At 42.0% G+C, this 15,275-nt stretch overlaps 1 protein-coding gene across 1 annotated transcript in view; it reads right to left on the bottom strand.

Moving 5' to 3' along the window:
• Positions 1-2,750: 2,750 nt before the first annotated feature.
• Positions 2,751-15,275, bottom strand: part of TRIM67 (tripartite motif containing 67) — a 32,657-nt gene continuing 20,132 nt past the window's right edge. The window contains exons 8-10 of the mRNA XM_088666417.1: positions 12,723-13,026; positions 4,374-4,536; positions 2,751-4,058 (exon numbers count right to left, since the gene is read on the bottom strand). Coding sequence (XP_088522543.1) covers positions 3,993-4,058; positions 4,374-4,536; positions 12,723-13,026 — 533 coding nt within the window. The 3' untranslated portion in view covers positions 2,751-3,992. The remainder of the gene's footprint in view (positions 4,059-4,373; positions 4,537-12,722; positions 13,027-15,275) is intronic.

Genomic DNA, 15,275 nt, shown 5'->3' on the forward strand with positions numbered 1-15,275 from the left:
TGGAAAGAGCTTCCTGTAATGGAATGAGTTTTCCCCCCATCAGTGGAAGGAATCTTTCCAGACTATTCTGCCGGAGAAAGGGAACCTTTCTGTCCAACCCACTGGTATTCTTTCCTTGCCAGTCTTAGTGTCTGTTTGCTACTTGCATGACTGGAGGAAACAGGGATTGAAAGAAAAAAGTTGGAATTGTATGGAAATGTTTAACTGGTGGTGCCCTTAATTTCTTCACCATGAGATTCCCAATTCTCCCACTTCTGAATCCTTCCCCAATAACTCTCCACAGTTATAGCGCACTCTGCATATATGCATGGAAAGCTCATTTGAGTTGCACATGAAGTTCCACATTGAATCACAGAACCTATGATAGGGATGCATTTGGATCAATGCACATGAAATGCTTTTGTGTAGTAGTTCTAGGAATTGTGTGAAGCCCAGTCACTGAATCCTTGCAGCAGTATAAGCATGATAATCACAAATTCAGTTGCTGCATTAAATTCAGTTTCCATCTCAAACGCACACCCCTGTGCACCACAGATTTCCATGTAATATGAATAATGAATAATGACTAGAACTCCACATGTACGATGAGTGAAGGATGCCTACCATGAGTTTCTGAACAGTGAATATCTGCATGCAATGACATGCCTAGTCTCCATGGTTCTGAGGTGCGATCTGCAGGGCCACATTTGATTTCAGCAGAAGTGTCACAGCAATGTATTTTTACAATGCAATGAATGAGCTAGAATGTCATAGGCAACTCCCATTATCTCTGATGTTCAGAAATGTATGCTGGAGATAATGTGTTTTGCTAATTATTATATCCATGGACTCACATACTGCAGATGCAGATGCCGGAAAGATTCCTGGCCCAATTTAACATCTGAACTAGACAAGGTTTTCTTTAAAAAAACACAAATAAACCACATGCTACATATCAGTATGTCCCATATTTGAGGTGTCATACAAGGCAGAAAGCTGGATTTGGAATGTATAAAATTCTTATACAGTCGTACCTTGGAAGTCGAATGGAATCCATTCCAGAAGTCCGTTCAACTTCCAAAACATTCGAAAACCGAAGCGCGGCTTCTGATTGGAAGCTGTGGAAGCCCCATCGGACATTCAGCTTCCAAAATTAGTTCACAAACCGGAACATGTTTGCAACGTTCAGGAGCTAAAACGTTCGGGAACTAAGCTGTTCGACTTCCAAGGTACAACTGTATTAACTAAGGGCACACAAGTATATAGGTGTTAAAGCAGATGAGCAGAATCTTCTTGTGATATATCCATTTATGATGTCCATAATTTCAGACTGCCGGTCAGGGACTGGATGTGTTTCCTGCTTCCCGGCAAAACATATTCCCCAGGCATATAAAACTAGCATATCAGGGAGATGGTTCTAGGCAAGAGGTGGGGAAGGTGTGGTTCACCAGACATTGCTCAACTACATCCCCCATCATCCCTGACCATTGGCCATAGTAGCTAAGGCTAATGGGAGTTGGAGTCCAACAGCATTTAGAAGGTTACAGTTTCCCCACCCCTGTTCTAGGCTAGCATTTTACCTGGCTCTTTCTGTGGAAGACCATTTCAGCATTCCTCCCCAACTCCTGCAGCAACACCTGCATCACCTGGGACTTCTGTTGGCGTGTGTTGCTTTTTAACAGAAGGAGAGCATGCGTATTGGCCTAGATGCACATCTAAATGCACAAAGGGTGATAGCATCATTGGAAAGGTAAATAATTAGTAAAATAATACTATGAAAGAGCATATGGTGAAGTTACGTAAGAACTTGATTGAGCAAGGCCTCGTCTTCATCCAAGCTACAGTAATGGCTGCATGATGTTGATAATACTATATACTATCCATTTCATTACAGACTGGAACATTTGCTACCCTATAGCAGGATTTGAACAATATTTCCTTGCATCATAGATCATGGTTCATGAAGCATGGAACAAGCATCAGGACTGAGTGCTCCTTCCTCCACCTCTTGAAATCTGGCTTCAGTGCTTAGTTCATAGCTGCCAAGTTTTCCCTTTTCTCACGAGGAAGCCTATTCAGCATAAGGGATCCCTTAAAAAAAGGGATAACTTGGCAGCTATGGCTTAGTTCCTGGCTTGTATTAAACCAGAGTCCTCTACTATGTCTGGTCAGAGGAACTGTGACTTAGGACTCAGCTACATTAGTACAAAAAAAGGAGGGGGGGAGGAAAAGGGGGGGAAAGCATTATAAATGTGTTATAACACTGAGACACCAGATGGTGCTGTAGAGTTCGATTCTTTGGCAATGTGATTTTCCACTATGAGCTTTACAACACATTTTCCAGAAACGTTTTTTTGATGTGTCTAGATCCAGCCTTAACTAACCAGGTTTAGTATCCTAGTTAATTGAGAATAACCCAGATCTCCCTGGTCTGGACATAATGGGGAACTCTGGTTTAATGTCAAACCAATAATTAAGTGCTGAAGCTGGCATAAGGAGAGGAGGGGTAAAGAAAGAAGGAGTAGTCAACTTTGACCATGGTTTTTGAAGCCAAGAAAAATTGTCTGAACCTGGCCACTAGACCTCATACTAAATATGTATGTGCATTTAAGGTACATCAGGGATGGGTAACTACTGGGATCACAGAAGCAGGGTGGAGAGATTCATCCTTACTAAAATCATTCCTTTGAAGCTGCTATTTGAGCTGGGAGCGGCCCACCCACCCTGGCTGCCAATACATAGCACCACATCAGCTAATTTTATTATTTTTTAAGGGTGCTAAATGCACAGACACAGTTAATGTCACATCTAGTTTGGCCCTAAAAATGAAGTTGTTGCTACATGTTGAGAGATTGACTCAGCTGGCATCTCAGAAAGCCATGAAACAACTTCAAAAAGGGCTTTACAGTACTGCAATCCAACAAATACTTGTGGAAGAATATGTATGAGTGATAAGTTAAGCAAAGTCCATTTTGCTAGACTGGAAGAAGAAGGATATGAATGGTATATAGTTTAGCAGTTTTGTTAATTAAATCCTGTTAAATAATAGAATATTGACTAGAAAGGTGGAGTGCGGGACATAGGTAAAAGAAGAGGATCTAAAATCACATTAAGATGTTAAATATTTATTATTATTTTACTGAGTAGATATGGGATCTGTGCTTTGTTGTTCCACATGTCCTTATCTGTGTTTTAATGAGTGTATCTCTTCCAGAGATCTGCTCTGTTTGCAAATCATTTGATTATATTCTCAACCATTATATTAACACAAAGTCACAAATCATGAAGTTACATTAGTGCTCCATGAGCTTCAGTCAAGTGCTGCAAGCTGCTACAAGAGGTCTGGTAGCACTACTCTGCAGCAATCAGTTTGAGGCCTGCAGCATATATTGCTTTAAAAATTAAGTCCTTGCTCACAGTGGACTCACTGAGAATTATGCTACTGACCTCAGTGGGATCACAAACAATTTCATTCCTGTTTCATCCTGCCCAAATCTGGAGGATGCATCACTTAGTCCAAATCCCACCAGTGGGGGACTGGGTCCTTTTACCCAAACAGTACCTACAGTATTTGGACCTTTATCATGCACATCAGTACATCAAACTCAGAGACCAGAATGGAAAACAAGAACAACAATGAATTTAATCCCAGTCTAATCAATGGTGATAAAGTACTTTTCACTTTCTCTGGCGCGTGCCACATGAGTGGCTAAAGGAAAAATGGATGAAAAGGAAAATGAGGCAATTTTTTTATATTAAGAAAATCCATTGACTTTAGATGGGCAGACCAATCAGGTTTCACGCATTGCTAATGCACGGGAAATTTGGTGATGCAAGCACTCTCAGAAGGTTGTAACATTTTGAAATGCATGTAGACAAAAAACAGTGTTAGGTTACTTAACTCTAATAACCAATTCTGATTTTGATCTAAATTATGAATGCTTTGTATATATTTATGCCAAAATCTATTTAGAAAGATTATAAAATCCAGCTCAGATTTACGTAAGAGGAGCTCAGTTGCTCGGCAGCTTTGGTGGTCTGACAGTCTGAGGTACCTCAAGTCCTGTGTGCAGAGTCACCTGCGAGGAGAAAAAAACGAAAAAAGACTTAGAACGGAAACTTGGAAGATGAAGCAGGAAACCTTCAGCTACCATGAGTTTGATAGCATAGGAACCAGTCAACGTGGAAGGGCTTTTCATCAGTTTAAGAAGGCAGTTCTGACCTCTTGAAGTAGCCCTTTTGACAAATTAGAACTCACCCCCCCCCCACAAGTAGACAAGGGGATCCAGAATAATGGTTGGACTCCCAAATCCCATCAGCTCCAGACAGCACAGCCTCTGAGGAAAGGTGGGATACAAAAGCAAATAAATAAATCTGTGGGAAAATAATTTTACCTGCACATTTCGGTTGAGGCTTAATGCAGGCATGAAGACTCCCTCCACATTTTCAAATGCTGGAGGTCCCTGCTGTTTCCCATTTATGTAAAAGGTCAGGGTGTGCTTGTTGAGGTCCAGAAGAACTCCTACAGTTGCACCTTTTGAAACACCCCCTTCTGTTCTAAGGGTCGGAGACAAAAATGCTTATGTTAGCTACATTACCTTGATGTATCGTACTTAATGCAGGAATCTCTTACGAAACCACAAGAAAAGAAGAAAATAATCATTACTATTTTGTAGAGTTGAACCTGAAAGAAATATTGGCCCACACTTACCAAATTTCCTAAATCTGAAACTGCTGAACTACAATTTTACAATCAAATTTTCCAAATCTTGATTTGCGGTGTTGAATATGACCCCACGTAACGCTATTTGGGTTTGAGGTTTGCAAGGCCGTCTTTAGCATATGCGCCACAGGGGTGTAAAGATCTGCCCAGCGCCCCCAAATTTAGTTTAAACACCCCCAAATTAACTTTTATTGAGCTTTTTTGGGGAGGGGGGGAAACCAAAGTTGTTGGGGGGATCGCTCACCTGTAACAATGACACAGCAGAAAAAACTGCCCCGCACCCCTTGGACCCCCGGGTGAAGATGGCCCTGGTGGTTTGTAAAACACTGTTGGTGCTTCGATTTCAAACCTTCATTTAAATGCAATGCAAGAAACTTAAGTTCAAATGCCATGATTTCTAATTAAAGTTGATAAAAGTTTCCACGATCAACATTATCTGTATCAACGGGGTAAAAAGTATAACGTTTTGTGAAAAGAAAATTCTACGCAACTAAGTCATATGTATGCTTTGTAAAATTTCAAATTTGTCTGAAAACGTATGTAAGCAGCAGCGCTACAGAAACAGAAAAGGTAAATTTTAGGGCAACCACAGGTCACCGTTCCCTAGAACAGCCCTCAAACTGGGACAAGCAACAGCTGCTCTTTGCTTAATCCCTGCTAGACGAAGTTGTACCTGTGGCACATCTGCCTTCCTCAGAATTCTTAAAAAAGGAACCAAGGCCCCGTTCCCTTCTAAAAGAAGGTCACTCCAATTTTGTGTTATATTAAACTAATAGAGGTATTTGTCTTGTTTCTGTTGTGAAGAACTACATGCATATGTTTCCAACTGACCCTGCCATCATGAAAAGATGTTGCTTAAATGAAATAGGAACTCAAAGGCTATGAGACTAGCTCCTAGTAGATCTGTGTTTGTTACTAATAACTCTTGATAAGGTGATAGGAACAGCTGCTTAAACGGCAGGATCAAACTATGATTATGGATTCAGCCGACTACTGCATGCAAGACTGATTTGACATTAATGTGTTTTTCCTCAGGGAAGGTAGGCTAGCCCAACACTATGGCGTATAGAACCACTGAGCCAGAAATTCCCTGAATATGTGCATTGACCACACACACACTTATGCTTTGTTAATGTCACTGGAGTTTTGCAACAGAATTGCATCTTGACATGCAAGGCATAATTTTAGCATCAGTTTCAAGCAAATCTACAGCCAAAAGGGAAAATAAAACTCTTCTGGTTCTCTATGAAGTTGACTAACAATTTCTAACTCATATGAAGAATGTCATGAGTGACATAGTATTTGCTTAAATTCAACATCAATGGAAGTTTAACGTAAAAACATGTACCTCTGCAGAGAGAATAATTGTTATTAACCAGCTTTGAAAAGAAACTATATCAGTCTCCTTCTTTAGCAGAGTACATAGGGACATCAAAATATAATCTTAAATTTCAATTCAAAGTGTTGGTTGCTGAGCTTTAAAGTCCTAAATGGCCTCAGCCCAGTATACCTGAAGGAGCGTCTCCATCCCCATCGTTTTGCCAGGACACTGAGGTCCAGCTCCAAGGGCCTTCTGGTGGTTCCCTCCCTGTAAGAAGTGAGGTTACAGGGAACCAGGCAGAGGGCCTTCTGTGGCATCCGCCCTGTGGAACGCCCTTCTATCAGATGTCAAGGAAATAAAAAACTACACGACACCTGACCTGAAGGCAGCCCTGTTTAGGGACGTTTTTAATGTTTGATGTTTTATCATTTTAAGGGGGAGGGCTTATAGGGAACAGCCCCCCCTCATCAGGTCGAGTTCCTCTCAGAGCAGTAAATCCAGTAGCGGATCAGATTACAGGAGTCAGGAAGCAGAGAGGGAGGGACGATGCTCTAGCAGCATCGAAGAGCCTCGACACTGAGTAGAGAAGGAGGCAGCTGGGGAGGAAATGACGGGAGAGCAGTCAGAAGGACAGCCGTTCCCCCCCCCCACGCCTGAATTGAGGCGTACGGCACCCCATAGGACGAGAGGCAGGTGCTTTGGGGTTCCCAAGCTGTTATGAAACAGAAAGAAGCCATTGCGAGGTTCTGACTCAAACTAAGCAGACATGTTTTCCAGACTCTTTGCACTGTAAATGGAATGCACAATAAAAACGCCTTAAAGACAAGCAGGTGTGGAGCGTCGTTACTCAAGAGTAGCCGCAATAACCTCATGTTTTTAATATTCTGTTGGGAGCCACCCAGAGTTTATACCCAGATGGGCAGGGTATTATTATTATTATTATTATTATTATTATTATTATTATTATTATTATCCAAACTATTGGTCCATCCATCTCAGTATTGTCTACTCTAACTGGCAGCAGCTCTCCAGGATTTCAGACAGGGAATCTCTGCCAGCCCTACCTGTAGATCAGGCATGGCCAAACTTGACCGTCCAGATGTTTTGGGACTACAACTCCCATCATCCCTAGCTAACGGGACCAGTGCTCAGGGATGATGGGAATTGTAGTCCCAAAACATCTGGAGGGCCAAGTTTGGCCATGCCTGCTGTAGATGCTGGGGAATTAACCCAGGATCTTCCGCATGTAAAGCAGATGCTCTACTACTGAGGTATGGCTTTTCACTCTTCAATGGATACAGGAGAGTGAAGAAAACAACACACATACAGTAATTAAACAAGTTTGACTACTGTTGGAACAGTTATGCATAACATCATTATCAAAAGGGGAGAGGACCACAGTAAGAAACTAAGTAAACAATGGGTTGGAAAGGCATAGTTAAAGGGTTAAAGCGGGTAGTGCTGTGGTCTAAACTACAGAGCCTAGGGCGTGCCGATAAGAAGGTCAGCGGTTTGAATCCCTGCGATGGGGTGAGTTCCCATTGCTCGGTCCCTGCTCCTGCCCACCTAACAGTTTGAAAGCACGTCAAAGTGCAAGTAGATAAATAGGTACCGCTCCGGCAGGAGGGTAAACAGCGTTTCCGTGTGCTGCTCTGGTTCGCCAGAAGCGGCTTAGTCATGCTGGCCACATGACCTGGAAGCTGTACGCTGGCATTTTTTATTATTGTCTTTCTTGAAGGAATAAAGAAATTAGGAGAGGTGGGGGGAGGGGGGAGGGGAAAGTACCATTGCATAAGCAGGACTCCAGCCATGCTTCTCTGTCTCCAAGCCCTTATTTGTAACACTGAGTCTTAGGGGATTGTGCAATGTTTATGGTAAATCACTCTGATCACAAGGGAGGATGTTAAGACTACTTTCTATTAGCATGAGAGGGAATGTGAAGTAATAATTACATCAGGATTAAGAGAGGTTGTGAAACAAGTATTGTAAACTACTATAATTAACATTTGTGCATTAATCAGTGCGTCGTTCTTTTGCGAAATATCATTGTAGTAATATTCTTTGGTTGAAATATCAGGTGATAAAGTTTACCGATGTGATAAATGGTGAAACATTAATTTTAATGAGCACACATGTCAAATACATTTTGAGAATCTTCAGTGGTTTCAATTTTTTTCAATGAAGTGACAATAGTTTTGATCTTAAGTTAATTTAGTAAAGTTTACAGCGGGGAGTTTCCTGTCCCCTCTTGCCACCTGATGCTGTGGAAAAGCAACTTGGGAGAGCCTGGACCCTCCCTCAACAACATGGGATAGGACAGGGAGGTCTACTGGAAGCGGGGGGAATTCACCCAAAATTGGACAGAGCCTTGTTAAGGAAATCAACAAGATAAAAAAAATTATAACATATCCTACAGTTTTGCCATTTGTATTTATGTATGACATTGTACTGACAGCTCAGAATCCTTTGGTAATAGATTTATTAATAGCAGTAAAGAATGGAAGTAACAGAAACTGATTAATACCAAACAATCCCACCATAAAGTGTTGGCTGGCAAAGGTAGTACAAACCACTCAGCTGTCTAGATTGGGTGAAACTGTTGGACTGAAAGATCGTAAGCAAATAATGGGGGGGGGGAGGAATGCTAAGAGCATCCCATGGCTGCTAGAAGCAAAAATTATGGTCTTGACATTAATGTATTTAGTTACTTCTGTCTGATCACTGTTTTGTGATATTCTGTAATTTATCTTGAGTAAAGGCAATAGCACTCAATTTGTATATTTATTTATTTTATAATATAATATAATAATTTTAAAATGAATAATAATATGAGAAAAGTACCGTATTTCCCTTCTGTGTCCTCCACAGAATAGCTTTTTATTAAGCTTTGGTGATATTTCATAAAATAGATTGTGTGCCTATAATCCAGTATGCCTGAGAAAACATTAATAAAGTAGGTTTCTAGGGCAATGAGTGAGTGCTGCCATTTTGTCGCAACACAACATGGCCTGAAAGCAGCACAGTGTTCTAAATTTAGTAGAGATTAACATTATTTCCTCTTTAAATCTAATCAGGGTTTTAAAGGGGCAGATATCCGAGCCTTGGATGTGTATTGTTTTTGGGGAAACATTACTCTCGGCAGGTTTAAAATTATTCTGAACAGAGAAAAGAAATGGAACCATGCTCGTTGTCTTTAGGAACTTTTGAGCAGATCTCAAGGCTATTTTTCCATCCTATAAACGGGTTGCAAACTGATTAGAAACCCTTCAACCCACTCATCCTACTTTCTCTCCAGTATTTGTGACCCTGCTATGGCAGTGTAATATGCAATATGCAGGTTGTCTAAAATAAATGCAATTAATCTATCTGTTCCTGAGCTGTGGGTCATAGGTCTTGGGCTCATGAAAGAAGGGACCATGATGGCATTTCATTTCCACCTCACACGTTAAACATATGTTGAAGCTCTGGATCTAGTGGAATTCAATCCCTGAAATATAGAATCAGCATTCCAGGGCTAGTAGAGGGGGCTGGAGTTAATCATAGCTAAGCTGCTTGGCTCAACAACGTTGAAATGGGTAATAGACAGGATTTGACAGAATGGTAAGGATCCTCAAGCAAGCTTTATTTATCTTTTTTGTGAGTACTGTGCAGCGGCATAGCGAGGTGCTGCGACACCCGGGGAGATGCTACACGACGACGCATGCGTGTTACGTAACGGCGCATGCGTCATTACGTGGCGGGGTATCACCGCCGCCCCACGCCTCCAAAGCCACGTGCCTCCAGCTACAAACTCCAGGTAAAATGCACACTCAGTGTGGGATTTTTTGTAGTTACAGGTAGGTAGCCGTGTTGGTCTGAGTCGAAGCAAAATAAAAAAATTTTAGGTATCTGAAGAAGTGTGCATGCACACGAAAGCTCATACCAAAATATAAACTTAGTTGGTCTTTAAGGTGCTACTGAAGGAAAAGGATTTTTTGTAGTTGGAGTTTTGTAACTGGAGGCGCGCAGCTTTGGAGGTGCGGCGATACCCCGCCACGTAACTGCGCATGCGCAGCGGGATGCTGGGCATGCGTCGTTACGTGGCGGGGTATCGCTGCCCCCCCTGGCGACTCCAATCCGCGCGCCTCCAGCTACAAACTCCAGGTAGAAAGCCCACTCGGTGCGGCAGGGGGGGGTGCCACTTGATGCCCCCACCCCCGCGACTCCCAAGCTGAGCCTCCAGCCTCCCGGTAAAAAGAAGCTGGACAAGGGCTCGGGTTTGGTGAATTCAAAGTCAAGTCTTTATCAGGCTGCGGGTGTAGCATAGTGTTCAGGAAAGTGAACTACAAGTCTAGGAGACCCTGGCTTGATTCTCATCTCTGCCATAAATTCACTAGATGGCCTTAGAAAAACCAATTTCCCGCAGTCTTAAGTACTACCATCTGCAATAGAGGGGGGTAATAGTACTAACCTTACAGGGTTGTAGTAAGGACTGCAGCTAGATAATCTATGTGACGGGCGTAGAATACTTGAAAGTGCCACATATAAGTGTTAAATATGAGCTGTTGTTCTTTTTGTTATTTAGCAGGGCTATCCTTATTTCCTCCCTTTACTTCAATTTTTCATTAAGTTCTCTAAGACAATGTTAAGTGATTCACAGTTTCTCCATTCAAATCTTAGGTGTCACATTATTTCCTCCGCATTTTAAAATGGGCATAGCAAAGATGGATAGAATCTCAGCATGCAGCAGGAAGGATAAAAAGAACCCTTATTGAGAAGAATTCCACAGGAAGTTTAAATTAGTGAAGCACCAATTCAGACACTGCCCTGAAAAGCTTCTCCTGTAGCAGGATCTAGCAATGCCATCTCTGATCCATCTGTGGCTGGGATGTTTTTAATGGATTTCTCTTTCTTCTTGGTTTTAATGTATCTACTCTACGTGGGGTTTATTGACTATTTGTTTGGTTGTAGGTCACTTTGGGTTGCCCTGGGCAAGATAAAGCAGCTGACAATTTTAATAAATAAACAAAGAAACAATGCCTGCTTCTCGCTGCAGATTTTACTACCACTGAGAGCCTTTCTTTGACTCTTTATAGCCAAAGCAGCACAAGCAAAATTAAATCTTGATCTATGTGCTGATAGTCATTCCACACATGGATGTATGTGCAGTATATGCATGTTCAGGAACACAGAAGTTGACCACACACCCTTGCCATGCTCAGTCTCCATGCACTGGGCAACCACTCTAATCGGGGGCTGGTTATGTGCATCCATGTCAACATGTGCAGGCTCTGAATTTATAGTTCATACCCTCAATTTGCCAAGGATACAAATTGTGTGTACATAGCCTATGCACTTTTATGCAAACATCATCTCCAACATAAGGGAGTCATGTGTATGAGGTGGGGAGGCCAACAGACATGTTTTTGCCACACACGCAAGGCTTCACTTGCACAGCTGCTTTCCCTGCTTAGGTATAACATGCAAACCAACATTTATTGTATAGAGAATAATATATAGCCTCTATAATGATCTTCAAATATCTGAAAGTTTCCAGAACTAAGATGGAGCAGTTTTTTTCCACTGGCACAGAAATTAGCAGCCAATTTTCACAAAGCCTCTAAATATGGGTTGACTCAGTCTATGTAGCAGTTCAGATTCTGAGGAAATCATCACCAGGTTGCTTCACCATGTGCCCTTTCCTCAGAGGGGAGTTGCTCCATCCCATTGATAAACCAGATAGCCATCTTTTGAACTTCATTACAATACAGTGGAACCTTAGTTCCCAAACTTAATCCATTCTGGGAGTCCGTCCGACTCCTGAAACGGTTCAGGAACCAAGGTGAGGCTTCCGATTGGCTGCAGGAGTTTCTTGCGGCCAATCAGAACCCACGGAAGCTGCACCAGATGTTCAGCTTCCAAAGAATGTTCAAAAACTGGAACAATCACTTCCGGTTTTTGATCATTTGGAAGCTGGAGCGTTTGTCTCCCAAGGGGTTTGGGAGCCAAGGTTCCGCTGTATCTTTTTTGTGGTGAGGTGAGGTGAAGTGACCAGAAATGTATTCAGTATTCCAAATGTATAATGCAATTTTCACTGTTATGCACATTTATACGTACATTTTACCCTGGTATGTGCATTTTTGTACACGTTGCTTTGCTGGAGAACTGCATTGGAAAATCTAGAGAAGTGCAGATTTCAAAGGATGACTGTGTTTCAGTTCATGTATTCTTTGGGAAACTGTGAATTAGGCAAGTTTGTGTTTAAGTGAGAAATGAATCAGATTTCTGCCCCATCCACACTTCCAAAATTAGAGCTAAGTTGAAGAGAAAAATGATTGGAGTAGAGGCTGTCTTGAGGTAATATTTTGGTGGGGAAGTTTAGTACACGCCACTTGGGTGTCATTATTGTCAATCTCCTCTCCATTCGCTGATTTTTATGTGATTGAAGCAGGCCCAGGTTTAAATTAAGTGGCTGCTCATAGTGCATCTAGCTTGGTCCATAGATGCCATAAAAATAATGAAATTATAATGTCAACAAATGTCAACAGAACTACACAGCAATAAGCTTCTGATTTATGGGGGAAGTTTGCAATGTCTAGAATTGATGAAGCATGCTCTTGAAATGCTGGAAGGGTTCCCAAAAGCCCTCTCTCTTGAGAAGTGACTTCCTGAGGGGGGAAAGTTCCACATGCACACGAGAAAATGTTCCTGGATGCTTACCGATTGGTGTGAGAATTGCAGTGCATGAACCAGCTGCGGTTGTTGTCAACGTACATAGCCCATGCCTTGTCATCCTTTCCTAGCATCATGTCCTTGACGACGTTGATTCTAGCAATTCCAAAGGCTGGATCTGGATGGTTATCGTAACGGTCTACATGCAGTTCCCAATAGTGGATTCCCTTTGAGAAAGCTGCTGTGCCCAGAATGACACGGTCATCATAGCTACTGCAAGTAGCAGTCTGGTTGTCATTGGAAAGGACTATGTCCCGATGGGCTGAAGAGGGATCAAATGTAAACCAGGCCACTATTGAGAAAGAAAGTGCAGACAGATTAGAAGGGTGCCACAAAAGGCACCGGTTTGTTACACCCTATCTTGGAAAAGGAGCACCGGATTAGCAGGTGAAGAAGACAGATTGTGACCTGGCTACCCTGAGTTCCATGATGGAAGACAGGTAGGATACAAATATACTAAGTCCAAGCGACTCTTTTCCTTCTGGGAAACCTTCCATGGCCACATGGCACTGGTAGTTTGAGTCAATGGCAAAAGAGGGCAGAGCAACAGAGCAGACGCCACAACTGTCCCACTTTAGGTGGGACATCCTGGAATTACAGAAACCATCCCAGCTTCTGACTGTATCCTAGGATGTCCACGAGAGTGCAGCCCCAAAAGATGCCCATTCTGGGGAGCTGTGTTCTCACACAAGTCACCTGGCTCCTGCGAGAGTGGGGCCCCCAAAAGATGTGTGTTTGGGGGGACTGCAGCCCCCAAAGTTGTGTGTTCCAATTTGTGGCACGTTGGACAGTATGGCAAAGTTCACTTTTGCACTGGCGTCTAGTTCTTAGACAGACCTCTCTTTATCTTCTATCCAGGCAAGCAAGAAGCAGTATCAAAATCCAATGACATTTTGCTGCCAGGCAAAAAGGAGGGGGTGCAAAGCAGGGGAGGGGAGAGGGGTGGTCTGGGGAGAAGGGCTGTGGCTGGGGGTGTCTTTGGGAGAGTCCCAAAGGCCAGGTAGACAGGTCCAGGAGGCACCTTTGGCTCCTAGGCCTGAGGATCCCTATCCCTGCAGTAAATAAATAAATCACATTTAAGTTCCAGTGATTTCAGTAACTGAGAGCTAAGGATGTTATGCTGAAGCCCATACAGACAACCAATCTATGCAACTATATACTTCTTTACCTCAACATAACTTGGTCTCTTTTATCACCTTCGTCAAGTATAAGGAGAATTTTTTATTACACATCATCTGCCAATGTATGGTAATATCCACGATAATATGTACAACAAAATGTATTTATTAATTTATTGCATTTATATCCCACCTCCCCCCCCCCAAGGAGCACATCTAGTGATGAAAATGTGTGGCATTACATGACATCATTGTGTAAAATTGCATGATATCATTGTGCTGCAGGTTTCCCTATTCTTACTCTGATTTCATTGGCTGGTTCTTGTGAAGCCACAGAAATTCACAATGTGGTAGCTTCATTCTGTATCACTACCAGAAAAAAACTAAGAGTTGGAGCTTCTGTTTCTGACAGCAGCCACACATCTGCTAGAATCTCTAATTCTAGCCTTAGCAACTAGATTTGTTGTATGACACTGAACATCCCAGTTGGGCTACATAAATAACAAATAGGCAAATCTTCATCTTCTCACAATCCAGAATTGTTCATCCTGGGAATTTAGCTGCAACTTATCCCTTCGTTCAGGCTTGCATATTTTGCTCTATCAGTGGCCAGGTTGATTACAAATTATGATCCTCTGAAGACTTTTTTCTTAAAAAAAAAGAAAAAAGAAAGAAAAGAGATCCTTGGGAACAAATCGTTTTTCCTGACATAGCTTGGCAACATGAATATGAAGAGAGAATGAGATTAACATGTGTTTTGTGATTCATGACAGTTAAGTATCATTAATCAATATTAATTTCTTCAGTTGCCCATATGGATAGCAAGTGTAATTACAGAGAACCGAAGCCTGAATTAACTTCCATATTTTATAAGACATTGCTAGGAAATTATTTCCACAGAGTGAAAATGTAATTAAGCTCTGGAATTCATCATTGATATATAATTAGGGAAAGGGGGCTGTAAAAATAAAGGACACCTCCATTTTCTGCAGAAGTAGCTTCTAGCTTTTAGGTGCCAATAGTTCAAGGGTCTCTCTACAGTTTTCAGTTCCATGAACTTCATCATCTTTCTAGTTTACACAGGACCACTTTTTCCCTCACCCTGCTTCAAATGTTGTTAAATAGTAAGAGTTTAAAGCATTAGTTAATAAGGTAGTGAGGTTAACTGATTTCCCACAATGAAACAGGGATTGTTTCTTTAAAAAAAAACCACACACACAATATTTTCTACAAACTATGTGTGTGCCACACAATACTCCTTTTCTCACTAACCCTGAGTGGGCCACTTTGACAGGTGGGTGGGGCTGCCACCTATCAATCGCATGGTGTCATATGACTTCACATGAGAATTTCAAAAGAAGAATCAGCAACACACTATGAAATTGAACAAAAATATTCATTTGTAGGTGCTGCTTGAACAAGC

Source organism: Zootoca vivipara, chromosome 3 (genome assembly GCF_965207765.1).
Source record: "Zootoca vivipara chromosome 3, rZooViv2.hap1.1, whole genome shotgun sequence".
In the NCBI taxonomy this organism is placed as follows: Eukaryota; Metazoa; Chordata; class Lepidosauria; order Squamata; family Lacertidae; genus Zootoca; species Zootoca vivipara.